The sequence below is a fragment of the Mastigoproctus giganteus genome, chromosome 12 (assembly GCF_048544385.1).
Source record: "Mastigoproctus giganteus isolate SK-2022 chromosome 12, ASM4854438v1, whole genome shotgun sequence".
In the NCBI taxonomy this organism is placed as follows: domain Eukaryota; kingdom Metazoa; phylum Arthropoda; class Arachnida; order Uropygi; family Thelyphonidae; genus Mastigoproctus; species Mastigoproctus giganteus.
In genome coordinates, this window is record NC_143586.1 from 95,171,481 (window position 1) to 95,198,838 (window position 27,358).

At 38.8% G+C, this 27,358-nt stretch overlaps 1 protein-coding gene across 1 annotated transcript in view; it reads right to left on the reverse strand.

Moving 5' to 3' along the window:
- The window catches only part of LOC150077286 (liprin-alpha-1-like), a 1,048,988-nt gene that overhangs the window by 454,454 nt on the left and 567,176 nt on the right, over window positions 1-27,358 (reverse strand). Inside the window, exon 13 of the mRNA XM_090386159.1 lies at window positions 22,841-23,064. Coding sequence (XP_090242285.1) covers window positions 22,841-23,064 — 224 coding nt within the window. The remainder of the gene's footprint in view (window positions 1-22,840; window positions 23,065-27,358) is intronic.

A 27,358-nucleotide genomic window follows, 5' to 3' on the forward strand; every position in this document is an offset into this window, starting at 1 on the left:
AGACAAGACTTTCCCTTAACGAACCCATGCTGTGTCTGAATTATTGCTGCAGTCTTGTCTAGATGATCCTGCAATGCATCTTTAACCAGTGACTCCGTTATTTTACCTGGAACAGAAGTTAAACTAACTGGTCTGTAATTACTCGTGTGACCATTAGATCCCCAGTTGTGAATTGGGGATACATATGCACATCTGCAGTCCATGGGGACCTCCGCTGAGTCCAAGGATGCTCTCATGATTATGGCTAAGGGTTTTGCTTAGTTGTTTTTTCGCCTCTTTTAATATAACTGGATAGCTCCCATTCACCCCAGGTGCCTTTTTTATGTTTAACTTCAACAATTTCTCCTGCACTTTGCTCTCAGCTATTACAAAATCAATAATCACCCTGCTACAATTTGATAACCCTCTGCCATTTTCAAACCTTAATAACTCCTCATGTGTGAATGTAGATGCAAAATACTCATTCAGTTTGTTTGCTATCTGAGCAGGATCATCAACAGTCGAACCATCAATATCAAGTGGACCAATGAGATTCATTCCCTTCCTTTTAGAGTTTATATAAGTAAAGAAATCCTTGCTGTTTTTCTTAGCAACCTTTGCCAAAGATTCTCGTAATCTGCCTTTACCTGCCTAACCTCCTTTGTGACCTGATTACAGAATAGCTTATATCTACCATAGACTTCGGTGTCGCTTGATAATCTATATGCATCCCATGCATTTTTCTTCTCTATCACGAGTCTCATTAGTTCATTTAATAACCATTTAGATCTTGAACAATATTTCTTAATAGGTATGAAACTTTTAGTAGCTTCCACGATTAATTCCTTGAATGCTTCCCACTTAGCATTCACCGTTGGTAACATCGTCAGTTGATCCCACTGTACAGAATTTAAAAACTGTCTGAGACCACTGTACTTACCTTTACGGATGCAAAAACCCTTTCTTTTACCCCTGATGGTAATTATATCTTTAAGTAAATCCCACATCAATACACTGTGATCACTGCCACCTAGTGGTTCCTTTATCTGCAAATTCTTAATACACGAATTTTCACTGCTGATAACCAGATCAAGGGTATTACCCTCTCTGGTTGCCTCTCGAACATGCTGCTGCAGAAAACAATCATTCAATAAATCCACAAAAGTCTTACTTGTGAGTGACCAACCCACAAGTTCCAGTCAATATCTCGGAAGTTAAAATCCCCCATTATAAGACATTCTGATTTACTGGCCCACTCTATTTCTCTGTACAATTGTGCATTGTACTCATTCGAGTCATTAGGCCTATAACATAGTCCTACTCTTATTTTTGCTTTCGCAGTGCTTATGTCACACCAAACTGATTCAACAGTGCACTGTTCATCTCTATCAACTGGATGCACCTCTTTTGATTTTATATTTTTCTTAATTAACAGCATGACACCTCCTCCCTTCCTATCCTGTTTATCCTTTCTGTACACATTGTACTCCCCAAATTCCAATTCTGCATTCCTAACATCAGTGTGACACCATGTCTCTGATATCCCAGCAATATCCGCCTTTGATGTCTTGACCAACACTTCAAATTCATTAAATTTATTTACTATACTTCTAGCATTGGTATACATGCACCTATTCCTATTCCTAGTTACCCTGACACATCCCATATACCCACCCGTTTCACGATGACTGCCATCAGTCCCTGAAACTCCAAGCACCCCTCGCTACTTATTCTAATAGAAGTTGTGCAAAAATCACCTTCACCTCTGCCTGCGGCTGCTTTTAACCACCAAGCTAGCAGTTTTCCGACCCACCTAACACTGCCTCGATAGCATTAGCAAATATTCTTGCATCCTTTCTATTTAAGTGTATCCCATCCTTGTAGAAGCAGTCTCTCCTGTTAACAAGCACAGACCATGGTGAAAAAAATTCTACCCCTTGAGCCTTGCACATTCCCTCCAGGGCCGAATTGATTGTCAAGGCTCTCATCATGTACTCCCTCCTATCGTGTCTGGGCAGAATTGCAGACACTTTAAAATTTAACCCTAACTCACGACTTTTTTTGCAACATTGACATGTACTTGTTAAGTAAATCTGCAGATCTCCTACTCTTAATGTCATTGGTGCCAACGTGTACAACACCTTTTTATATCACCTTTTGTGCCCTTAAAAGATGATATATGCTTTACAACGTCATCAACTTTTGCCCCTAGCAGACATGCCCTGGTCCTGTTCCATCTATCCTTTTTACACAATATATATATATATATATATATATATATATATAGATATATATATATATAGATAGAGAGATAATCTTTATTGCCCTTCACGGCCAAAAAGCCAGGGGTTTACAGCCTCCCGAAACTTCCGGGAAAATTGAACAATTATTTACAAAAAAAGGTAATTTTACAAACAAAAACATAATTTAATAGAAAGGAGAGACCTCCATACAAGAGAGTTAAGTCTGATTGAGCTGCCTTAACATCGAGATAAGAGCACCAGCTCAATCAGACAGGAACAGATGCAAGGTACACATCAGTCATTGCTGATTAGTCCTATTAGTCATCATTTTTTTCCGGTAAGTCCGGTCAACAAAGCTAATTTGTTCAGGTCGGCGTCAAGTGCCTGGGTTTGCTTGAGCATCTGCTGAGGGAGGAACCAGTCCTAGAGATGGAGTCGTGCTGAATGCGAGTAGACCTTGGGATTGGCCCTAAGGGCAGCAGGGGGAATCCTCCAGCCAGAGGTATCCCAGAATGAAGGTGTTGCAATCATGTCTGTTATCATCTTGACTGTTGCTAGGAGGCATTGGTCGTCGACTAAGGTGGGAAGCCGTGGAATCCCGAGAGAGTTGGCAAGCTGCGTGGTGCGAATCAGAGCTGGAAGGTTGTGCTTCCTGTTGGCCCACTTTAGGAGCCAGAATTCCATGGCAAAGAGTGGTTTCTTTATTGACGGTGCTGCTGATGTCCAAATTTCGGCAGCATAGAGTAAACGTGGAAAGATAACGGTTCTTATGTGTCTCACGGTTGTCTTTTTATCTGTGATATGAAGAAGGTGTTGTTTTGCTATCCACCGGAGTCTTGAAACATGTGTGAGGAGCATGTCTATGTGGGCGTTGAATCGAAGTTTGGAGTCGAATACAACGGCCAGATCACGATGGCTGGACACAATGGTGATGACAGTGTTGCCGACCGAAGGCTGGAGAGAAGGAGTTTGCTTCAATGAATACACCATGAATTCGGACTTACCAGGATTGATCTTGAGCCCAAACTGGGAGAGGTAAGATGTGACTGCAGTGAGAGTGTTGTTAATTTCTGTTTTTTACCAGACCAGGGATGATGGGAGTGAGTATCTTGATATCATCTGCATAGCTCAGTAGACACTGAGAATGTGCAACCAGTGGGAAGATAACAGATGAAAACAGAAGGCCCGAAAGGACCCCTCCTTGTGGGACTCCTGCGGTGATGGATCTAGTAAGGGTGCGATCTTCTGTATGAAGCTTTAGTATTAGTATTAGTATTATTAGTAACGGCCGCATGGTGCAAGAAAGCCTATGGCCTATGCTGCACCAGCCAAAAAAAAAAAAAAAAATCCGAACAAAACAATGATAAAAACAAAAAAAAAAAATAAATAGATAATTAATAATAATCAATAAATAAAAAAAATAAAATAAAAAATAAATAAAAAGGAAATTAAACCTATCATCCTATGCGCTTCCCTTACCCGAAAGTACTATCCAGATGACCTTTGAATTTCCCCAAACTGTCGGCCTCTACCACCCATGAAGGCAACTTATTCCAGTAATTTATAACTCGCTGACTAAAATAAAACTTCCTGCAGTCCAATCTAAACATTTCTCCCCGTAACTTGAATTTATGTCCCCTAGTTCTAGCATCATTTATAATCTTGAAAATTTTGTCCTCATTCATTTTACTGATGCCTCTCAGAGCCTTAAACACCTCAATCAAATCTCCTCTAAGGTGTCTAGTTTCCAAACTCTGCAACCCACATATTCAAAGTCTTTCATCATAAGGACACCCTTTTGCCGATCTCACCAGGCGAGTTACCCTTCTTTGCACCCTTTCAAGAAGCTCGATGTCTTTCTTTAGGTGCGGTCTCCATACTTGAACACAGTATTCCAAGTGTGGCGGTCTAACATAAGCCTTATATAATGGGATTATCACGTCCCTATCTCTACTTGCAAAAGTTCGATAGATCATCGATAGGACACCATAGGCCTTCCTTGCAACCTGTTTACAATGATCAGAGAATTTCATGTCTGACCGTATCGTTACACCCAAGTCCCTTTCCTCCAGTACTGGGTTTAGTTGAACTCCACCAAGTGAATACGTTATTTTGGGATTACTGTTTCCCAGGTGTAATACCTTACACCTTGTTGGATTAAAGCACAGCTGCCATTTTTCTGACCATTCCTGAAGTCTATCTAAGTCTCTCTGAAGAAGCTCAGCTTGACAGTGATCATTAACAACTCTACCAATTTTAACATCATCTGCAAATTTAGACATCACACCCTCTATCCCTTCATCAATTTCGTTTATGAAAATTAAAAACAACAGTGGTCCTAATACTGATCCTTGGGGAACCCCACTTCTTACATCAACCCAATCTGAGGAATAGCCATTTATCACAACCCTCTGCCTCCTGCCCTGAAGCCATCCTTCTATCCATCTAAGGATTTTCCCAGTGATTCCAACCTGTTCCAGCTTATAAAGCAACCGCTCATGTGGGACTGAGTCAAAAGCTTTGCTGAAATCTAAATAAACAATGTCGAAATTATTCCCTAAATCCAGCTCGTGAGTGACCCTTTCGATATAGCGAACCAGATTTGTTAAACATGATTTTCCCTTTACAAAACCATGCTGAGTATCCTTGAGAATTTCAATTCGATCCAAATGATCCTGAATTCCACCCTTGATCATTGCCTCCATGATTTTCCCTACTACTGAAGTCAGACTGACAGGTCGATAATTTCCAACTTCACTTTTAGAGCCATCCTTATGTATGGGAGATACATTTGCACTTTTCCAATCCAAGGGAATCTCCCCAGAGTCCAGTGATGCTCGCATAATTAGCCTCAATGGTTCAATGCACTCGCTTGCCGCCTCTCTTAAGATTATAGGGTATATTCCATCAACTCCAGGAGCCTTACTGGTCTGTAGGCTCGAAAGTTTTTTCATTAAATAATCTTGCGAAATTTCAATAACATTAATTACAATATCATTTATAACTCTGTTATGCAGAAGAGAGGAGAGAAAGCATAATATGTTCCCTGTGATCTGGAAGTGGCATTCCAGGAGAGTGAGTAGTTGGTTTGCTTGGATGGCATCAAATGCAGCCTCAATGTCTAAGTAAGTAACAGCTAGTTTGTGCCTTTTCTCGAATGCTGACAAGATAGTATTCGTGGTCGATAGCAGATTGGTGATCATTGATCTGTTTGGAAGGGAGTAGTGAATTTGGGCTGATTTACTGGGCAAGATCTGCTTGGTGAGGATGGGGAGTAAGGTCTTCTCCAGGAGCTTCAGCAGGCTGGAGGAGTTGGAAATGGGTCGGAAGTATTTAGGTTTCGATGGCGACTGAACTTTGGCTAAAGGTTTGATGAGATAGTTTTTCCACTGCTGTGGGAAAATCTGGTTCGAGAGTAACTGGTTGAAGATAATTAAAAGTGGCTGAATAATGTACGGACTTAGGCATTTGAGCATGAATTGGGGAACTCCATCATCACCGGTGGTTGACGAGGCAGGCAGAGAATTGATGGCTATGATCAGCTGTTGTTTTGTGATCTGAATGGTGTTCATCACTTCTTGCTGGGTGGGCTCTGTTGGTAGAGACAGATCTGAGTTTGGCATAGGATTATGGTTAAATCTTGTGACAAAATCGAGCCACAGTTCAGGATCAAGTTGCAAAGGAAAATGAAGGTTCACTTTCTTGTATGGAAATTTTCCTTTAGCCAGATCACGGTTAATGTATAATTTGATTGCCTCAGATTTCAGGTGATTAAATTGAGCCTGTGCCCTTGAATAAACGATGCGATCAGTGATATTTTTTAAATTTTCCATGTGTGATGGAGCTGTTGCTTCAGCTGGAAACTCATTTTGAAACTCAGTCTTGTATACGGACTGATTGTGATTTTTTTAGAGGCAGCATATTTGGCAACCATGTTGATCCAGTTTGTGGGAATGTTCAGAGCTAGTTCTGGGTCACAAGTCTCTAAGGCCACCCAGGGAATGAGAGAGGTGGCTCTGATGAACTTATCTACATCAAGTAAGTTGGGGCTAGTGATGTCAACCTTTTTTGTTGTCCTTCTGGCTTCTAATTTGGAGCTGGCAAATATGCAGTCACATGTATTGGGACACGATCAGAGTCAAATGACGTTCCTGCAATGTAATCAAGGGTGCAAGGGATAGAGGCTAGAACTAGGTCTAAGAGGTTATTCCTCCTGGTTGGAGTTTCATTAATAAGTTGTAGGTCAGCACATCTCAAGTGTGCCAGAAGATCCATTTTCAGATAGCTGTGGAGGTAAATTGAAATCACCACAAACTAAGTGAGAAGCTGTGGGATGCAGCTGATTGATTAACCAGTTGGAAACTTCAAGGATGATTTGCTGGGAAGGCGTTGGGGGGTATACACACCACACAGAGGTCAAACATCACGAAGTTGTATCCTAATGTAACGAGGATTGCTTCATAATTAGGGGAGTTACTGGATTTATTATCCAATAGATTGAAGGTAGATTTCTTGTAAAATATTGCGATGCCTCCACCCTTGCGTGCAATCCAAGATGTGAATACAACCCCATAATCAGCTGGGCCAGCTGGCGTTAGGAACTCTTGATTATCATTGAGCCAGGTTTCGGTGATGGCAAGCAGGTCAAAATATCCGGGGAGCAGAATTTGCTCCATAGTGTCAAGCTTGTTCCTAAGACTACGCACATTCTGATAAAGGATGGTGCAGGCAGGTACTCTAGGTACTTTGATGAGGACGGGTAGTCTCTGACATGGCAGTACTCGATTCAGTGGGGTGTGTCTAGGATTGACGAGCACAGGGATCGGCATATTGGTATTCTGTGTCTGTGGTTCTGGTTGCAGTAACGAGATCTGGGATTGCTATGAATCAGGGTACCATTGGTGGCAGTCCTTTCCATTACTTCTATATCGCTGCCCTTTATGCCCGAGATATGGCATAACAAGAGCTCCAGCAGGCCAGATTTCAGAATTGAAGAGTGCTTCAAAATCTGCATCAGCTACATCGATCTTAAAGGAGGCGCAGGTGGGATATTTCGTGGATAGCTTGGTGACTCTACCATTCATTTTGAATGCAGCAAGAAGGTTTTCCACATCATCAGCTGTGGCAGCTGGGGACAGCCTACTAACAGCCTACTAATACTTGGTAACAGGAGAGACTGCTTCTACAGGGATGAGATACACTTAAATAGAAAAGGTGCAAGAATGTTTGCTGATGCTATCGAGGCAGTGTTAGGTGGGTCGGCAAACTGCTAGATTGGGGGGATACAAGGACCAAAAGATTAACAGTAGCCATTGGCAGAGGTGAAAGTGATTCTTGCACTGCTTCTATTGGAATGAGCAGCAGCCTGGAAAATAAGATGCAGAATATTTCAGAGACTGCTGGGAATCATTGGGGTACAAGTAAACACATGGGTTGTGTTAGGGTAGCTAAGAATAGAAACAGGTGCATGTATACTTGCATGTACACCAATGCTAGGAGTTTAGTAAATAAATTTGATGAATTTGAGGTATTGCTCAAAACATCAAAGGCAGATATTGTGGGGATTTCAGAGACGTGGTGTCACACAGATATAAGGAATGCAGAACTGGAATTTGGGGAGTACAATGTCTACCGAAGGGATAGACAGGATAGGAAGGGAGGACGGGTTATGCTATTAGTTAAGAAATACATAAAATCCAAGGATGTGAAGCCAGTCGACATTGCTGCTCAGAGCAGTGTCGAGTCAGTTTGGTGTGACATAAGCATTGGGAGATCAAAATTGAGAGTAGGAGTGTGCTATAGGCCTAATGACTCTGATGAATATAATAAGAAATTGTACAGGGAAATAGAGTGGGCCAGTAAATCAGAGTCTTATAATGGGGGATTTTACTTTCCCAGATATTGACTGGAATTTGGGGGCTGGTCACACACACACTAGCAAGGCTTTTGTGGATTTATTGGATGATTGTTTTCTACATCAGCTTGTTCGGGAGGGAACTAGAGGGAGTAATACTCTTGATTTGATTATCAGTAGTGATTCTTCATGCATTAAGAATCTGCAGATAAATGAACCACTAGGTGGCAGTGATCACAGTGTGCTGAAGTGGGATTTACTCAAAGAGGTAACTACCATTAGGGGTAAAGGGAAGGGTTATTGCTTTCGTAAAGGCAACTACGATGGACTGAGACAGTATTTAAATTCTATACAGTGGGACCAACTAATGATGTTACCAACAGCAAATTCAAAATGGGAAGCATTCAAAGAACTTATCTTGGAAGCTACTAGGCTTTACATACCAACTAAGAAATATTGTTCAAGGTTTAGGCCAAAATGGATGTCAGATGAACTAATGAGGCATATGGCAGAGAAGAAAAATGCAAGGGATACATACAAATTAACACGTGACACAGAAGCCTATGATAGATACAAGTTGATCTGTAACAAAGTTACAAAGGAGGTTAGGAAGGCAAAGGCAGATTACGAGAAATCTTTGGAAAGCGATGCAAAGAAAAACAGGAAAGATTTCTTTACTAATAGAAGGAAGGGGATGAATCAGATTGGTCCACTTGATATCGATGGGTCAACTGTTGATGATCCTGCTCAGGTAGCTAACAAACTAAATGAATATTCTGCATCGACATTCACACATGAGGAGTTATTCAGTGAGGGGAATGCCAGAGGTGTATTCAACTGTGGCAGTAAGCTAGAGAATCTTGTAATAACTGAGGGTAAAGTGGAGGAGAAATTGTTAAAGATAAACACAAGAACAAGAAACACACCTGGGGTGGATGGGATCTATCCAGTTATATTAAAGGAGGCAGCAAAGGAAGTAAGCAAACCCTTAGCCATAATTATGAGAGCTTTCTTGGACTCAGGGGAGGTACCCATGGACTGGAGATGTGCAAATGTGAACTCAATTCACAAAGGAGGATCAAAGGCTGACACAAGTAATTATAGACCTGTGAGTTTAACTTCTGTTCCCGGAAAATTAATGGAGGCACTGGTTAAAGAAGCACTGCAGGATCATCTAGACAAGACTTCAGTTATAGCTCGGACACAGCATGGTTTTGTTAAGGGGAAGTATTGCCTGACCAATTTGATTGGATACCATGATGCAGTCACAAAAGAACTGGATGCAGGGAATAACTTTGATATTATATATTTGGATCTTAGAAAGGCTTTTTATACTGTTGCACATGGAAGACTTCTGCACAAATTGGAGCAGTGTGGCATTGGAGGCAAATTGCTGCTATGGATAAAAGGGTGGTTGAGGGGGAGAAGACAGAGAGTGGTAATCAATGGACACTGGTCATCGTGGACTAATGTTATTAGTGGAGTCCCTCAGGGTTTAGTATTGGGTCCTTTATTGTTTTCTGTATTTATAAATGAGATTGATGATGGTATATCAAGCTTAATGTCCAAGTTTGCAGACAATACGAGGGTTGGCAGGGTTGTCAAGGACACTACTGACACTATGCTGCTGCAACAGGATCTGGAAAGGTTGAGAAGATGGGCTGAGAGGTGGCAAATGAAGTTTAACATTGACAAATTTAAAGTACTGCATAAGGGAAACAGCGACCCCAGAGCAACATATCAACTCTGTGGTACTACACTGACAGTGGTAGAGAATGAAAGGGACTTGGGGGTGGTTGTGCAGGCAGATATGAAGTTCTCGGAGCAGTGCAGACGGGCTGCAAGAGTAGGTCATGGTGTATTGTCAATGATATATAGGAATTTTTCTAGCAGGGATAAGGTGGTGATTATTCCCTTGTCAGGCCACACCTAGAGTACTGTATACAAGTCTGGAGGCCTCATTTCAAGAAGGATGTAAAGCTGCTGGAACGAGTACAGAGAAGGGCAACAAGATTAGTGAATGGAACAAAGGGGTGCTCTTACGAAGAAAGGCTTATGTTTTGCAGATTACAGTGTCTGGAGACTAGGCACCAGCGAGGTGATCTGAAAGAGGTGTATAAAGCCTTGAATGGTTTGAGCATGCTCAATGCTGATGGGATTCTTCCTCTTGCTCAGAATAATCACCTGAGAAGGCATAAATTCAAATTGAGGAAAGACGGATGTAGGACAGAAGTGTGGAAATTTGCCTTTAGCCAGCAGGCGGTTGGCTGGTGGAACAGGTTTCCATCCCTTGTCGTGGAAGTGGATAGCCTAAATAAGTTTAAGGCTCAGCTGGACAGGTATTTCGAATGAACAGAGAGGTGAAGTGAAAGTGGTTATTTTTTATTTATTTATTTATTTATTTTTTTTTTTGGCTGATGCTGCATAAGCTTGCTTTCTTGCATCAAATGCCTCTACTAATGCTAATGAGGACATTACGCATCCGCTTGTCCATCGTTCCAGTGTTCGCAATTTGCATCTTGCTGAAGTGCAGATTGGTTCCAATAACTTTAAGATTGGGGCTCAGTTCCTTAAGGGTTGGATTACAGGTCAGTGTTCTTTGTTCTTTTGTTTGTTGGCTTGCAATCATTGCATACGTTGTAGTGTCTCTATAGGTCTTTCCATTAGATACCACCGTAGTCCCTCTATAATGGTTACCTCTCAAGTTGTTTGAGGTGGAGCCACAATTGCGATGTACTTCAGCAGCCAAAGCATTATACGGTTTCGCGCGCGAGGACCCCACATGTGAGTTTTGTGATCGCGAATACAGTTGGTCGTCGACTTACGACCGACTTCTGTTCTGACTGACAGGTCGTAAGTCGATCTGGTCGTATGTCGGCCATATATTTATTAACAGTATTTTTTAACCTTTCTAATCTTTTTATTATATTTATAATTTATTTTTATAATCTTTTAAATTTTTATCATCTTTTATTTTTCATTTTAAATACAGTAATGCTTTTATCTTTTACTTCGTTTCTACGCCTAGGCTATCTCTCTCTAGGAGGTTAAATTCAAACGCTCTGTACATTTTAATTGGTTTATTATTCATACTGTTTATAAAAAATACAAAACTACGATCTATAATTACATATACAGTATTGTCATAATATGAAAAATAATACTGTACATAATGTACTGTAAACACAAAAATACAATCTAAAATTAATGTAAAAATTAATACAAATGAAATTTACAAAATCAAATTTTTTGTGGTCGTAAGTGTGGCCGGTCGTAAGTCGCATAGGTCGTAAGTCGACGACCAAGTGTATGTGCAATTTGGCAGGTTCTTCTCCTGATGTCTTCTTTGGATCTTCTGGGAGGCAGTATTTCCTGAGTATCCGTTGGCATCTGTCATGATTTCAGCATATACTGGTCTAGTGCTGCGTTTGGGGCACACAACTTCAGACTTACATATTGTAAGAATGGGGATGGAGAGGGGTCATGTGGTAATAAAGATGGGGTGGTTTGGGTAGGAGCTCTCGGTTTCGCGTGAAAGAGCAGCATTTCCGGAGGATGCTGCTCATGATGGTTAGTTTGAACAGCAAGATCACAAACAAATTGTTTCAGGTCATCAAAGTTTTCCCCCAACACCTCCAATGTTTTGTGTATGCATTCATTGTGTTCTCGTAGTCGCTTGTTTTCAAGGAGTAGGTCTGCGAGGATATTATGAATTGGGAACAGCTTCATACATAGAGTTGTCTCGATATTTGTGAGGAGCGAGACAAAGAGTGGACTGTGTTCGAGTGATGTTTGATTAACTATTGCGGAGATCTCTGTTGATAGGATGTCATCCTGTTGGGAGCTACTACATTTTTGCATGATGAGATCTGAACGGCCATTTTGTTCTGTTAGTAATGAGTCAGTGGTCAATTGCACATATGCATCTGACGATCTCAGTTTTTCCGTATCTACCTCAGGTTCGAGTTGGGTCCTGTGCTCAGGTGAATCCGAAATTTGGTTTACGTCATTGTTAAATGTTTCACCAGTTGTTCCTAGTGAATGCATATAATTTTCTCCCTTACAGGGGGGACACTGCCATACTTTCTGTCGCTGCTTCCCGAGCCTCTTTAGGTCCAACGTGAGACATTCGCTTCAGTATGTCTTGAGACAGGAAGTACATTTTATAGCTATGTCCGGAACAATTCCACAAATTACACAGCTTTCATTATTTGTATAATCTTGCTTTAAAGGCATTTTCAGATTTTAGGCGCAGATAAAAGGACTACGAGTGGGCTGGAAAAGAGTTTACAATTGCGTTTAGAAGTTGCCTGAACTACGTATCATATTCCCAGTGATACGGGAAATAGTGAAACCGATACGTTTACCCAATAAGATACAAAAATAAGTCAAAATTTACAACTTATTTTAGTTGGCTAGACTTGTTACTGTTGGATGTAGTAAATCCGCTTGTACGAGGCGTGGATAATTGCTAGGAGGCAGTAAATGACATGTGTTGCCATGGTCACCTGACTGCAAGTACAAACCCATAGCGTATTTGCCTGACCTTGACCTGTAGCCAGAAGCGGTAGATATCTCTCGCCAGCCGTTAGTAGCAAAACAGCAAATTTTGCAGTATGAGAAAACAATAAATAATAAATACCTGGATGTCCAGGTCGCCACACAATGGATATCCTCTTGTTCAGCGTCAAATTAGGACCAACATCAAAATCATTACATAAACCTAAGCATAAGTCTGTTAATTTAACTGATTAACAGGAGCAACAAAGACACACAGCCGTACAACTGAGGAGCAGGTTATGTTTTTCTGGTTATATTCCTCATCTCCCTGACAATAGAGTCACCAACAATAACTAGTTTCTTTGGGACCAGCACATTATGCCTTGGAGATTGCCGCTGTATTGCCTGATGCCCAGGAGTGAGCTCTGGCATTGAGTTGGGCAGCTGAGAGCTTGACAGGCCCCTCATATTACAGCACTCATAGACGCCCAGTAGAACGCTGAGTTGATGCCTAATTTCTAGACACGCTCTGCACCTGGCGCGCGCACACACACACACACACACACACACACACACACACACACACACACACACACACACACACACACACACACACACACACACACACACACACACACACACACACACATTCTCCTTGGCTAGATCATGTTCTGTTTCAGAGAGTTCAGCAAACATTTCACAAGTTGCACATTTTTTTTAGGCTGTGATGCGTTGGAGAATCGTCTCCCTCAGTTCTCCCCTGAGTCACAGCACTCCTGCCCCTTTGTGCCTGTTGCTTTGCTGCTCTAGTCTGGGGCATGATATTAATAATGATTTAACTAATTAATTGTCAATACTATGCTATCTAATAGAATCCTAAATGCAGTGATGTGTATTATGCTATATAATTATACGTTAGAGCTACCTAGTTACCACAATTAAAAATTTAAATTCCCTACCACTCTAATCAAAAACAATGGCTGCAAGATTCGAACGAAATAACGGTTTTACGTAGATTAAGTAGTAATCTACAAAAACTCTTTATCTAAATTAAAAATAAAAATAACCAGCATAAATATAACTATAAGACTACAGTATTATTAAATATTTGGATTTATAGGTTTTAACTGCTTTAATTCAATTTACAGAATTGGGAGCACTGTAGAATGATGAAAGTACCAAAGCCTTCAATGGCTATAAGTTGATCTGTAACTGTACAACATAAGTTGATCTGATTTCTGTACAACAGAAAGAATTACTGTTAGCAAAGGCTGATTATGGGGGATCACCAGGAGAATAAAAAACACATTTCACATGAATGTGGGAAGCTTGGATAATCCAGATGATGTTGCTGATGAATAGAATGGTACCTTGCATTAATCTTGAAAGATAAAATATGATGAGGTGGGAAAAATCTGCGAGAATGAATCCTAGAGGTATGGAGTTAAGTGTTATTACAGTTACAGAATACTGTTTATAAAAAACCTTCTGACAGTTATGTGCTGGAGTTGACGATATATACCAAGTAAACATGAGGGAGATGGAAAGAGAGTAAACTGAATCATTATGTTTAATTATGAGGGAATTACTGGACTCAGGAGAGATTCCTCTGAGTTATGGAAGTGACAATCATACATAAAGCCAGTTCTAAGAGTAAAGCAAGTACTACTGATCAGTCAGGCTGACTTCAATCGAAGAGAAAATGGAGGCTTTGATTAAGAGTGAAATACAGGAATATATAGATAGATATGGTATTACAAAAGAAGTACAGCATAATATTGTAAAGAGAAAATCTTGTTTGCTAATTTAAAAGAGCCACTTTGATGTAGACAATAATTCTGATACTGTTTATTTAAACTTTAGTAAGGCATTTAACTCATCTCACATGAGAGACTACTGTATAAAATAGAACATGCTGTGAGTTTAGGTTGTCAACATAATACGCTGAATCTCTTTAAAAGTTACAGCTCTCAGTTACAGGCTCCGCAAAAACGATAAGTGTTTGCCTTTTATTTACATGATTGTTATTTTATATTGTACTTAATACGTAGTCATATAGTTATAGTTACACTGGTTATTTTTTATTTTAATTTAGATAAAGAGTTTTTGTGGATTTTACTTACGATAGGTAAAACCGTTATTTCGTTCCATTTTTGTAGCCATTGTTTTTGGATATAGTGGTAGGGAATTCAAATTTTTTAATTGAGGTAGCTAGGTAGCTCTAACGCATAATTATATAGTAATACGCTTCACTGTTTCTATTTAATAGTTTCTATTCAAATACTATTGATAATTAATTTATTGATTTTATTAATTTAAACTACCATGCCCCAGACTAGAGCAGCAAAGCAACGGGCACAAAGTGGCAGGAGTGCTGTGACTCGGGGGAGAACTGAGGGGGGCAATTCTCCAACGCATCACAGCCTAAAAAAATGTGCAGCTTGTGAAATGTTTGCCGAACTCTCTGGAACGGAACATGATATTGCCATGGAGGATGTCTTTGTGTGTGCACAATGTAAGGAGTGTAAGGAAATCAGGCGACAACTCAGCGTTGTTATGGGCCTATATGAGAGTTTGAAGGACAGGGTGGATGCCCTCGAAAGATCTAAATTGAGGGGCCCGTCAGGCTCTCAGCTGCCCACATCAACGCCAGAGCTTGCACTTGGTCATCACGCAACACAGCGGCAACCCCTAAGGCAGAATGCGCTGGTCCCACAGGAACTAGTAGTTGTTGGTGACTCTATTGTCAGGGAAACGGGAAACATGCTTTGTAAAAAGGATAGGTGGAAAAGGACCAGGGTATGTCTGCCAGGGGCAAAGGTTGATGACGTTGTAGAGCGGATATCATCTTTTAAGGGCACAAAAGGTGATATAGTTGTACACGTTGGCACTAATGATATTAAGAGTAGGAGACCGGCGGAATTACTCAACAAGTACAGGTCACTGTTGAAAAAAAGCCGTGAAATAGGGTTGAATTTGAAAGTGTCTGCAATTCTGCCCAGACACGATGGGAGGGAGTACATGATGAGAGCCTTGTCGATCAATTCGGCCCTGGAAAGATTGTGCAAGGCTCAAGGGGTAGAATTTTTTTCAGCCTGGACTGTACTTGTTAACAGGAGAGATTGCTTCTACAGGGATGGGATACACTTAAATAGAAAGGGTGCAAGAATATTTGCTGATACTATCGAGGCAGTGTTAGGTGGGTCGGAAAACTGCTAGTTTGGGGGGATACAAAGACTAATAGTTTAACAGTAACCGCAGGCAGAGGTGAAGGTGATTCTTGCACAACTTCTATTAGAATAAGAAGCGACCTGGAGCGAGGGGTGTTGGGGGTTTCAGGGACGGATGGCAGTCATCATGGAATAGTTGGGTATATGGGATGTGTTAGGGTAACAAGGAATAGGCATAGGAGCATGTATGCTTGCATGTATACCAATGCTAGAAGTATAGTAAATAAATTTGATGAATTTGAAGTGTTGGTCAAGACATCAAAGGCGGATATTGTTGGGATAGCAGAGACGTGGTGTCACAAAGATATAAGGAATGCAGAACTGGAATTTGGGGAGTACAATGTGTACAGAAAGGATAGACAGGACAGAAAGGGAGGGGGTGTTATGCTGTTAATTAAGAAAAACATAAAATCAAAGGAAGTGCACCCAGTTAATATAGATGAACAGTGCTCTGTTGAGTCAGTTTGGTGTGAGATAAGCACTGCGAAAGGAAAAATAAGAGTAGGAATGTGTTATAGGCCTAATGACTTGAATGAGTACAATGAACAATTGTACAGAGAAATAGAGTGGGCCAGTAAATCAGAATGTCTTATAATGGGGGATTTTAACTTCCCAGATATTAACAGGAATTTGTGGGTTGGTCACTCACACACTAGTCAGACTTTTGTGGATTTATTGGATGATTGTTTTCTGCAGCAGCATGTTCGAGAGGCAACCAGAGAAAGTAACACTCTTGATCTGGTTATCAGCAGTGATCATTCGTGTATTAAGAATTTGCAGATAAAGGAACCACTAGGTGGCAGTGATCACAGTGTGCTGAAGTGGGATTTACTCAAAGAGATAACTACCGTCAGGGGTAAAGGAAAGGGTTTTTGCTTCCGTAAAGGGGAGTACAGTGGTCTCAGACAGTTTTTAAGTTCTGTGCAGTGGGATCAACTGACGATGTTACAAACAGTAAATTCTAAGTGGGAAGCATTCAAAGAACTAATCGTGGAAGCTACTAGACTTTATATACCGATTAAGAAATATCGTTCAAGGTTTAGGCCTAAATGGTTATCAAATGAACTAATGAGACTCGTGACAGAGAAGAAAAATGCATGGGATGCATATAAATTATCAGGTGACGCAGAAGCCTGTGGCAGATATAAGCTAGTCTGTAATCAGGTAACAAAGGAGGTTCGGCAGGCGAAGGCGGATTACGAGAAATCTTTGGCAAAAGATGCTAAGAAAAACAGCAAGGATTTCTTTACTTATATAAACTCTAAAAGGAAGGGGATGAATATGATTGGTCCACTTGACATCAATGGTTCGACTGTTGATGATCCTGCTCAGATAGCAAACAAACTGAATGAGTATTTTGCATCTACACTCACACGTGAGGAATTATTACAATTTGAAAATGGAAGAAGGTTATCAAATTGTAGCAGTGTGCTTAATGATTTTGTAATAACTGAGAGCAAAGTGGAGGAGAAATTGTTGAAGTTAAACACAAGAAAGGCACCTGGGGTGGATGGGATCTATCCAGTTATTTTAAAGGAGGCGGCAAAGCAACTAAGCAAACCCTTAGCCATAATTATGAGAGCATCCTTGGACTCAGGGGAGGTTCCCACGGACTGGAGATGTGCAAATGTGTCCCCAATTCACAAAGGTGGATCGAAGGGTGACACGAGTAATTACAGACCAGTTAGTTTAACTTCTGTTCCGGGTAAAATAATGGAGTCGCTGGTTAAAGATGCATTGCAGGATCATCTAGACAAGACTGCAGCAATCATTCAAACACAGCATGGGTTTGTTAAGGGAAAGTCTTGTCTGACAAATTTGATTGGTTATTATGATGTGGTCACAAAGGAACTGGATGCAAAAAATAATTTTGTTATCATATACTTGGATTTCAGGAAAGCTTTTGACACTGTTGCGCATGGAAGACTACTGTACAAATTGGAGCAGAATGGTATTAAGGGTAAGTTGCTACAATGGATAAAAGGACGGTTAAGTGGGAGAAGACAGAGGGTGGTAATCAATGGGTGCTGCTCTTCGTGGACTAATGTTATTAGTGGAGTCCCACAGGGTTCGGTGTTGGGTCCACTGTTGTTTTGTGTATTTATCAATGATATTGATGAAGGTATATCAGGCTTAATGTCGAAGTTTGCAGATGACACAAAGGTTGGCAGGGTTGTTAATGACAGTAATGGCAGTGTGCTACTGCAACAGGATCTAGAAAATTTGGGCAGATGGGCTAAGAAGTGGCAACTGAAGTTCAACCTTGACAAATGCAAAGTACTGCATATGGGTAGAAGTAACCCCAGAGACACGTACCAACTGTGTGGTACTACACTTAAGGTGGTAGAAAATGAAAAAGACCTGGGAGTAATTGTGCAGTCAGATATGAAGTTTTCTGAGCAGTGCAGACAGGCTGCTAGGGCGGGTCATGGGGTTTTGTCAATGATATATAGGAATTTTGCTAGCAGGGAAAAGGAGGTGATTGTCCCTCTGTATAAGGCAATGGTCAGGCCACGCCTTGAGTACTGCGTACAGGTCTGGAGGCCTCATTTTAGGAAGGATGTAGATTTGCTTGAGCGTGTACAGAGAAGAGCAACACGATTGGTGAGGGGAATGAAGGGATTCTCTTACCAAGAGAGGCTTAAGTTCTGCAAATTGCAGTGGCTGGAGACTAGGCACCTGCGCAGTGATCTGATTGAGGTCTATAAGGCCTTGAATGGGTTGAGCATGCTGAATTCTGATGGGATCCTTCCACTTGTTCAGATTACCAACCTACGGGGACATAAGTTCAAATTAAGAAAGGACAGATGTAGAATAGATGTGTGGAAATTTGCCTTTAGCCAGCAGGTGGTTAATTGCTGGAACAAACTTCCATCTGTCGTTGTGGAAGTTGATAGGTTAAATAAATTTAAGGAGGAGCTGGACAGGCATTTGGAGGGAATGGTGTGATTTTTTTTTTTTTGGCTGATGCTGCATAAGCTCCTACACTTGCTTTCTTGCATCATGTGCCACTACTACTACTACTACTACTAATACAGTTTATACATCCTGTGATCCTGTTCTCTCCTGCTGCAATCCAGTGAACTTTGATGGACTGAAAAACAGAAGTAAAATGGTTCTTATTAATATTTACTCTTCAAATTGGGATAGAACGTAAGTAGGATTATTAGGGTATCATGCAAGGACTACTGACATTTATGATTTCTCTAAATTACTTTGATGAAAGACATTTTATGATGCCAAGTTTGGGAGAGTTGATAATGGCCAAATTCACAAGCAGTACTCCATCTGGATGAATTGGATAGGCTCCAGAGATGGTAAGAAAAGTGGCAACCATTATTACAAAGTTTTAACACTGCAAAATTCAAGGTACATTGGAAAATAACAATCTGAAAATTATTTACAGACTTGGAGGTTTTGAATTAAAAATGACAAAAAAAGAAATTTGAAGATTATGATACAAGCAGAAATAAGACACCAAGCTTCTTGATAAGGTTCAAGAGACAGTCAATGTACTGAGCGAAATCAGAAAAAGGGTGCCCATGTAAGGAAAAACTAAATTGGATCTAAAGAGTTTGGTAACTAGGTCCATTAGAGGGGGATCTGACTGAGGTCTACATGACACTGAGAGGGGGATAGTAATTTTGTTATTTGGTTTTTTTTTAGGAGCATTAGCAACTAAGGCCATATTGCTCTGGGGATATGTAATGGTCATTCCCTGACCTTTCCGCATCCTCCATATTTGGTGGTCGTGGGCTTGAACCCCGGTCTAATCAAGAAGTGTGTGCTACGCAGTGCTGTTCCTGTCCACCTGACTAAGGGATAGTAAAATTAATGAAGGTAAAATTTTAATTTCATGATTATAAATGGTATTAGAACTAGTGCCCAAAATTTAAAATTTAATTTATAAGCATAAAGGGTAGTTTTAGAATGGCTTATAGGAAGATTTGTTTTAGCTTAGCACGAGTCACAAATTACTGAAGTTACCTCTACAGGTAGATGAAGCACAGTTTAGGAAAATTCAAAGGTTAGTTGGATCAAAATTAAGAAAGGAAACACATAAGGAAGGGTTTTTTTTTTTTGCTGCAGCAGCAAAAAAAAAAACCTTGCAATTTAGAAAAATTCTGTAAAGTAAATTTGTATTAGTATTAATACTAATTTATAGAGAATTGCTGTGTATTGAAATTTAAACAGCTTGCATTCTATGACAGTGTCGTGTACTGTAATTCATTTTAGTTCTACATTTATTTTCCCTTTACTTTAGTTAACACACGCAGTGCCATTACATTTTGTATATTTTTCGATCTTTTCTGGAACAGATTTGCTGATGATATGTTTTGGATATGGGAACATAACGAACAAGAGTTTCTTAATTTCGAGGAAATATGAACTGCAGATATAAAAATATCAAGGTTAAAGTAGAATTAGAAGTAATCAAAATTTGCTTTTTATTGATAATTATGAAAATTTCAAGTTGATGAAACAGGCACATTGGCTAAAAAATTTACTTGGGTATAAACATAAATATTGCTTCAAATCACATCATCAATTTCAAAAAAGTCATTATCAAATACTTGACATATAGAGGCTCGGTGAGAACAATATGGTGAGAGATAAGAAAATATCAAAAATTACAGAAATAGTTCTTAATAATGGCTATGCCATTTAGTAAATAAAACAATATTCAAGTGAAATGATAAACACATACAGTGTGATAGAAAAAATGAAATAAAGCAATTATGTGCTAATATAAAAGCCATGTATTAACTAAAGTAAAGAGAAAAATGAAAAGAATTTATAATAAATTTTAGTTGATTCTGAACCAATTAATAAAACAGATAAAAAAGGTAAAAAGATGAACAGGGACAGTATGACAGAAAAAAATAAAATAAAAATAAAAAATTATGGAAAAATGAGAAGAATTTATAATAAAATAATTTTTATTAAATAAATAATTAAAATTGATAATATGCTTATAGATCCTACTGCTACTAATCAATAAGATATGATATTTACAAATAAGTGTTATTGTGCAAAAAATTTAGTGGATACAGATTGTAAATGACAATGGGACTGAAAAAAATAACATAAAAAAAGCAACACAAAAAAAAGTCAGAATTAGCAGAATATGCATTATAATGCAAGAATTCATTCAACAAATAAATTTGAAATTATATGAGGAGAAAAAGGGACTTCACTAAAAGAAAAATTAAAGAAGTTTTTTTTCACATTAAATTTAATAAGTCTGTGATTATCAGAAATATGGGTAGAGATATAAAAGATATTTAGATAATCAGCTTATTAGCTGACACCTCAAGTCAGAACTATGAAGTTGGTGCAGAACCTGTAGTTTATGATGCTACACCCCAAAATCTACATGAAAAGGCTGTGCACTGCAGTAAAGATGACATAAAAATTGTTCCCCAAACAGCTGGAATTTATGTGACTGGATGATTCCTCTTCACCATGCCTTAGGTCAAACCTGCATCATTTCTATAATGCAGATAGATTCCTGGCTCAAATGGTTCAGGCAGCACAAGTCCTGGATGCGATCTGAAATGCTTTGTGGAGGAGGGCAAATATAGGAGGGCTATCCTTGCAGAAATTATGTGATTGTGATTTTTTTTTTTTAACTTTAAATAAAGTTCAAACTTCATTTAAAAGTGAACCAGTTTGTGTTTTCTAAACTGCAAGTACAAAGATGTACTAAACAAAGATGCTTCAACTGCAAGTAGGGACTTTGCCTTCTCAGATGTGACTATGCAACCATTGAATTAATTTAAACCTGTGCACATGCAAGAGTTTGTCTGTCTCTTCTTTACTGTAATTGTATATAGTTTCTGAACACCATACTTTTCATTTAATAAATACCTCCATATTATTTTATATAAGTTATTCATAATAATAGCCAATGTTATGTTTGTCATAAAACACGTAGAACATCATATTTGTAATGTGTAAAACCCCCAGTGTACAGCTGTGATGGGATATTATCAGTGCTGTAGTCATAAAATTAATAGAAGGCATACTCTATGAATGTTACAAAAAGCAAAGCGTATACTGTGCATATTAATCGAATTCCAGAAGGTATACATGCACGTGCACATGCGAGTGTGTGTGTGTGTGTGTGTGTGTGTGTGCGCGTGCGCAGAATATATATTAAAAATAATAAAACTATAAGAATTGCCTCAGATTCAAATTCTAATAAATTTATTTTTTTAATTTTTCAGTAAATATTTTTATATTTGTTTTTTCAAACATATCAAAAACCAGAAGGTATACGCTATTCGTATAAAAAAATCCAGAGGGTATATGGCGTATAACCTCCACTACAGCCCTGGATATTATATATACTATAGTACCATACAATAAAAATTCCACAAATAAATTATAAGAGATGTATAATGTAAAACATAAATATTAACATAAGAAATCATACTATTTGCAAGTCAAATTCAGAAAATTGTAATGCATGCATTACAATTTTCTGAATTTGACTTGCAAATAGTATAACGTAGAACATCATACAAATATGATGTTCTACGTGTTATTTGGCTTAAAACTGCTAGGAGTTGCATAATAAAAAAAAAACAATGCTTTGAACATACTGAAGCAATAGAGAGTGCATATGACCAAGAAACCAGCACAGATTTTGAAATGTAATCCATGTCAAATAAATATAATTATTGTGATGTTAACCATGGTTAGAGCTTTTTCTTTTATTCTCTAAATGATTGTAACCAATGTTTCAAAGCAATGATTAAGAATTCTTAATTGAGTTACATATGAATTATTAACTTAACAATTCCACTTAACTCAGTGAAGGACAATCAAGTTTTGTTTGGGGTACTAAAAGTTTTTAGGTTATGTTTCCTGTTGTATCATAGGAAGTGTAACCTAAAAGAACTTAAAAGAGAAAACGTTTTAGAAACAGTAACAGTGGCAATGTCACCGGCATTGTTTTTCAAAATTCTTATACAGTCATAAATGAAACAAGATTTAAAGATGAAAGTTAAAACTATGATTTCAGTTACCTAATTTCATTGTTGATTGCATCTAATTGCTCTTGCAGCATAAGAGCAAGTGTTTGAGCATCTGTATGAGCTGTAGGGGATAGCATGTCCATGGCATCAAAGATGCTTTCATTGTCATCTGTCTGGCTGCATTCTGTGTCACTGGCATCAAATGCTTGCTGAACATTTGCAATAACATGAGCTTGCTCCATCTTCTCCCATTCTTGTTCATTTAGTGTCTGAACCTGAAAAATAATGGTTTCAATATTTAGTTACAGCTCTAAATACAATATATCCTGAAAGGAAAATATGTTTCAGAGTGCATACTAAATAACGCTTGTTATTTTATAGAATATTACTAGCTCACCATTCCAGCATTCTTTAATAAAATAATTAAAATATCTTTAATATCCTAAATTTCTATTACACAAAAATCTACGCATGGAGCATACTTTCAGCTAACTCTACACAAGGAATAAGTTACTTTTTATAAGAAAATATTCAGCAACATGATTTTCTTATAATTACATATACAGTGGACCCTCGCTTTACGAGTGGTTCACTATATGATCAAATCACTTTATCATATGTAGTAAATGCCAGTCATTGGAATCATGTTTGCGAATTGAATTTTAATTCTATTAAATGGCAATTCTAATAATATTCTAATATTATCCTCAAGCTATAAAAGTAAAAATATAAAGCACAAATTTACACTTTAATACGTTACCAATTAACAAAATTAAATGATACATGAAAACCGGAAGAATATTTTCCACAGGTTAGCAAAATAAATATAAATTTACAATTATGTACATAACTTAAGTAATATGTACTGTAATACGTAAAATACATACTAACCCGCTGATATTTCTGTTCATTGACTTTGGGGGGGGGGAGATAAAATTTAAAACAGTAACAAAGATAAGCGATCAATAACAAAGAACACGGCATGCACAAATTGAAACTAACACAATACGCACAAGTGAGATACAGAGTAATAAGTTTACAAAGCTTAAAAAATAGGAATGAAAAGAGAAGATTCTGAAATTTTATGTTTTATATATATGACTGAAGATTTCGGTGAGGGAAAATACATTTCACTATTATAACATAAAAACCCAAAGAATTCCAGCTATCAGTATTATCGTAAATGCAATAAGATTGAGTTTACTACTTGTTTATAATAGATTGCACTAACAGAAAAGTCCAATAAACCAGAAACTGCAAATTGTTTTTATTGTTTTATGATTCTTATAACTGAACATATGATAATGATGAAACTGGAGTGCATTTTAATGATTTGAATTGGCTTTTTGAAATTTGATTCTATAAAAAGCAGTTGATTATACTAACTAGTGATCATGTTAACCAGCGCCTACTTATTTTACTTTATGATTGTCTCAAATCAGTAATTATCAATTATCATTTTAAACAACATTTTGGAGGGAAGGAAATAAGTAAAAATGTGGCATTATTAGCATTTTTAATCTTTTTTCTTTTTAAAACTGGTATCACATTTTAATGTTTATTCCCATGTATAAGATGCACCACAATTTTACGGCGACTTTTTTTCAGGTAAAAGATGAGTTGGTATACACTGGAAAAAAACGGAATTCTTTATAAAACTAATATAATTTCCATTATAAAATTCACCTTTCAAAGAGATAAATAGCTTAGTTATATAGTGAAAATTTCAACTTCCAAAGTTTTGGAATGAATTACCAAAAAACAACGTTATTTGGTTCACATTATGAATGTGAACCAAAGTATTCTGAAAATATGATATTTTCAGAATACGAGGGTGTCTCTGGAACAGATTACTATCTAAAGCTGGGGCTCCACTTTACTCTAAAGTTGGAAAGTATCATATTTTAATTAGACTTAATTATGGCTAGAAATAAAACTTCTAAAAAAGGTACAGATGGCTAGCAGAGATAGCCAATGGTGGCTGTTGCTCATTGTGACTACAGTCTATTGGCAGAAACGAGTCACTCTCGTTGTAGTTCTTTGGATGTAACTGGGATTTTGTGTGATAGGTGTAACAAGTACAATGATCTGAAGTAGTAGTAGTAGTATTAGCATTAGTAGAGGCATATGATGCAAGAAAGCAAGCAAGCTTATTCAGCATCAGCCAAAAAAAAAAAAAAAAAAAAAAAACACAACCACTACTCCCATTTCACCCCTCCGTTCGTTCAAAATACCTGTCAAGCTGAGCCTTAAATTTGTTTAGGCTATCAACTTCAACAACAAGTGATGGAAGTCTATTCCACAAACCAACTGCCTGCTGGCTAAAGGCAAATTTCCGCACATCTATCCGACATCCGTCCTTCCTCAATTTGAATTTATGCCCTCTCAAGCGATTATTCTGAGCAAGAGGAAGAATCCCATCGGCATTGAGCATGCTCAAGCCATTCAAAGCCTTATACACCTCTATCAGATCACCTCGCCGATGCCTGGTCTCCAGACTCTGTAATTTGCAAAACATAAGCCTTTCTTCGTAAGAGCAACCTTTTGTTCCATTCACTAATCTTGTTGCCCTTCTCTGTACTCGTTCCAGAAGCTCTACATCCTTCTTGAAATGAGGCCTCCAGACCTGTATACAGTACTCAAGGTGTGGCCTGACCAATGCCTTATACAAGGGAATAATCACATCCCTATTCCTGCTAGAAAAATTCCTGTATATCATTGACAAGACACCATGAGCTACTCTTGCAGCTCGTCTGCACTGCTCAGAGAACTTCATATCTGCCTGCACAATTACCCCTAGGTCCTTTTCATTCTCTACCACTGTCAGCGTAGTACCACAGAGTTGATACGTTGATCTGGGGTTACTGTTTCCCATAAGTAGTACTTTACATTTGTCAATGTTAAACTTCATTTGCCACCTCTCAGCCCATCTGCTCAACCTTTCCAGATCCTGTTGCAGCAGCATAGCATCAGTAGTGTCCTTAACAACCCTGCCAACCTTTGTATCGTCTGCAAACTTGGACATTAAGCTTGATATACCATCATCAATATTAGCATTAGCATTAGTAGAGGAATTTGATGCAAGAAAGCAAGCTTATGCAGCATCAGCCAAAAAAATTAAAGTAAAATAAATAAATAAAAAATAACCATTTCCACTTCACCCCTCTGTTCATTCGAAATACCTGTCAAGCCGAGCCTTAAACTTATTTAGGCTATCAACTTCCACGACAAGGGATGGAAGTCTGTTCCACCTACCAACCACCCGCTGGCGAAAGGCAAATTTCTGCACATCTATCCTACATCTGTCTTTCCTCAATTTGAATTTATGCCCTCTCAGGTGATTATTCTGAGCAAGAGGAAGAATCCCATCAGCACTGAGCATGCTCAAACCATTCAAGGCTTTGTACACCTCTATCAGATCACCTCGCTGCTGCCTAGTCTCCAGACACTGTAATTCGCAAAACTTAAGCCTTTCTTCGTAAGAGCAACCTTTTGTTCCATTCACTAATCTTGTTGCCCTTCTCTGTACTCGTTCAAGCAGCTCTACATCCTTCTTGAAATGAGGTCTCCAGGCCTGTATACAGTACTCTAGGTGTGGCCTGACCATTGCCTTATTGGTTGGTTATTTGGTTTTTAGGAGCATTAGCAACTAAGGCCATATTGCTCTGGGATATGCGGTGGTCATTCCCTGACCTTTCCACATCCTCCGTATTTGGTGGTGACGGGCTCGAACCCCGGTCTAATCAAGAAGCGTCTGCTACGCACTGCTGCTCCTTCCCACCTGGCTACGGAGGCGCCTCGACCATTGCCTTATACAAGGGAATAATCACCTCCTTATCCCTGCTAGAAAAATTCCTATATATCACTGACAATACACCATGAGCTACTCTTGCCGCACGTCTGCACTGCTCAGAAAACTTCATATCTGCCTGCACAACCACCCAGAGGTCCCTTTCATTCTCTACCACTGTCAGTGTAGTACCACAGAGTTGATAGGTTGCTCTGGGGTTGCTGTTTCCCATAAGCAGTACTTTACATTTGTCAATGTTAAACTTCATTTGCCACCTCTCAGCCCATCTGCTCAACCTTTCCAGATCCTGTTGCAGCAGCATAGCATCAGTAGTGTCCTTAACAACTTTGCCAACCTTTGTATCGTCTGCAAACTTGGACATTAAGCTTGATATACCATCATCAATATCATTAATAAATACAGAAAACAATAAAGGACCCAATACTGAACCCTGAGGGACTCCACTAATAACATTAGTCCACGATGAGCAGTGTCCATTGATTACCACTCTCTGTCTTCTCCCCCTCAACCACCCCTTTATCCATAGCAGCAATTGGCCTCCAATGCCACACTGCTCCAATTTGTGCAGCAGTCTTTCATGCACAAAAGTATCAAAAGCCTTTCTAAGATCCAAATATATAATATCAAAGTTATTCCCTGCATCCAGTTCTTTTGTGACTACATCCTAGTATCCAATCAAATTGTTCAGACTAGACCTGCCCTTAACAAAACCATGCTGTGTCTGAGCTATAACTGAATTCTTGTCCAGATGATCCTGC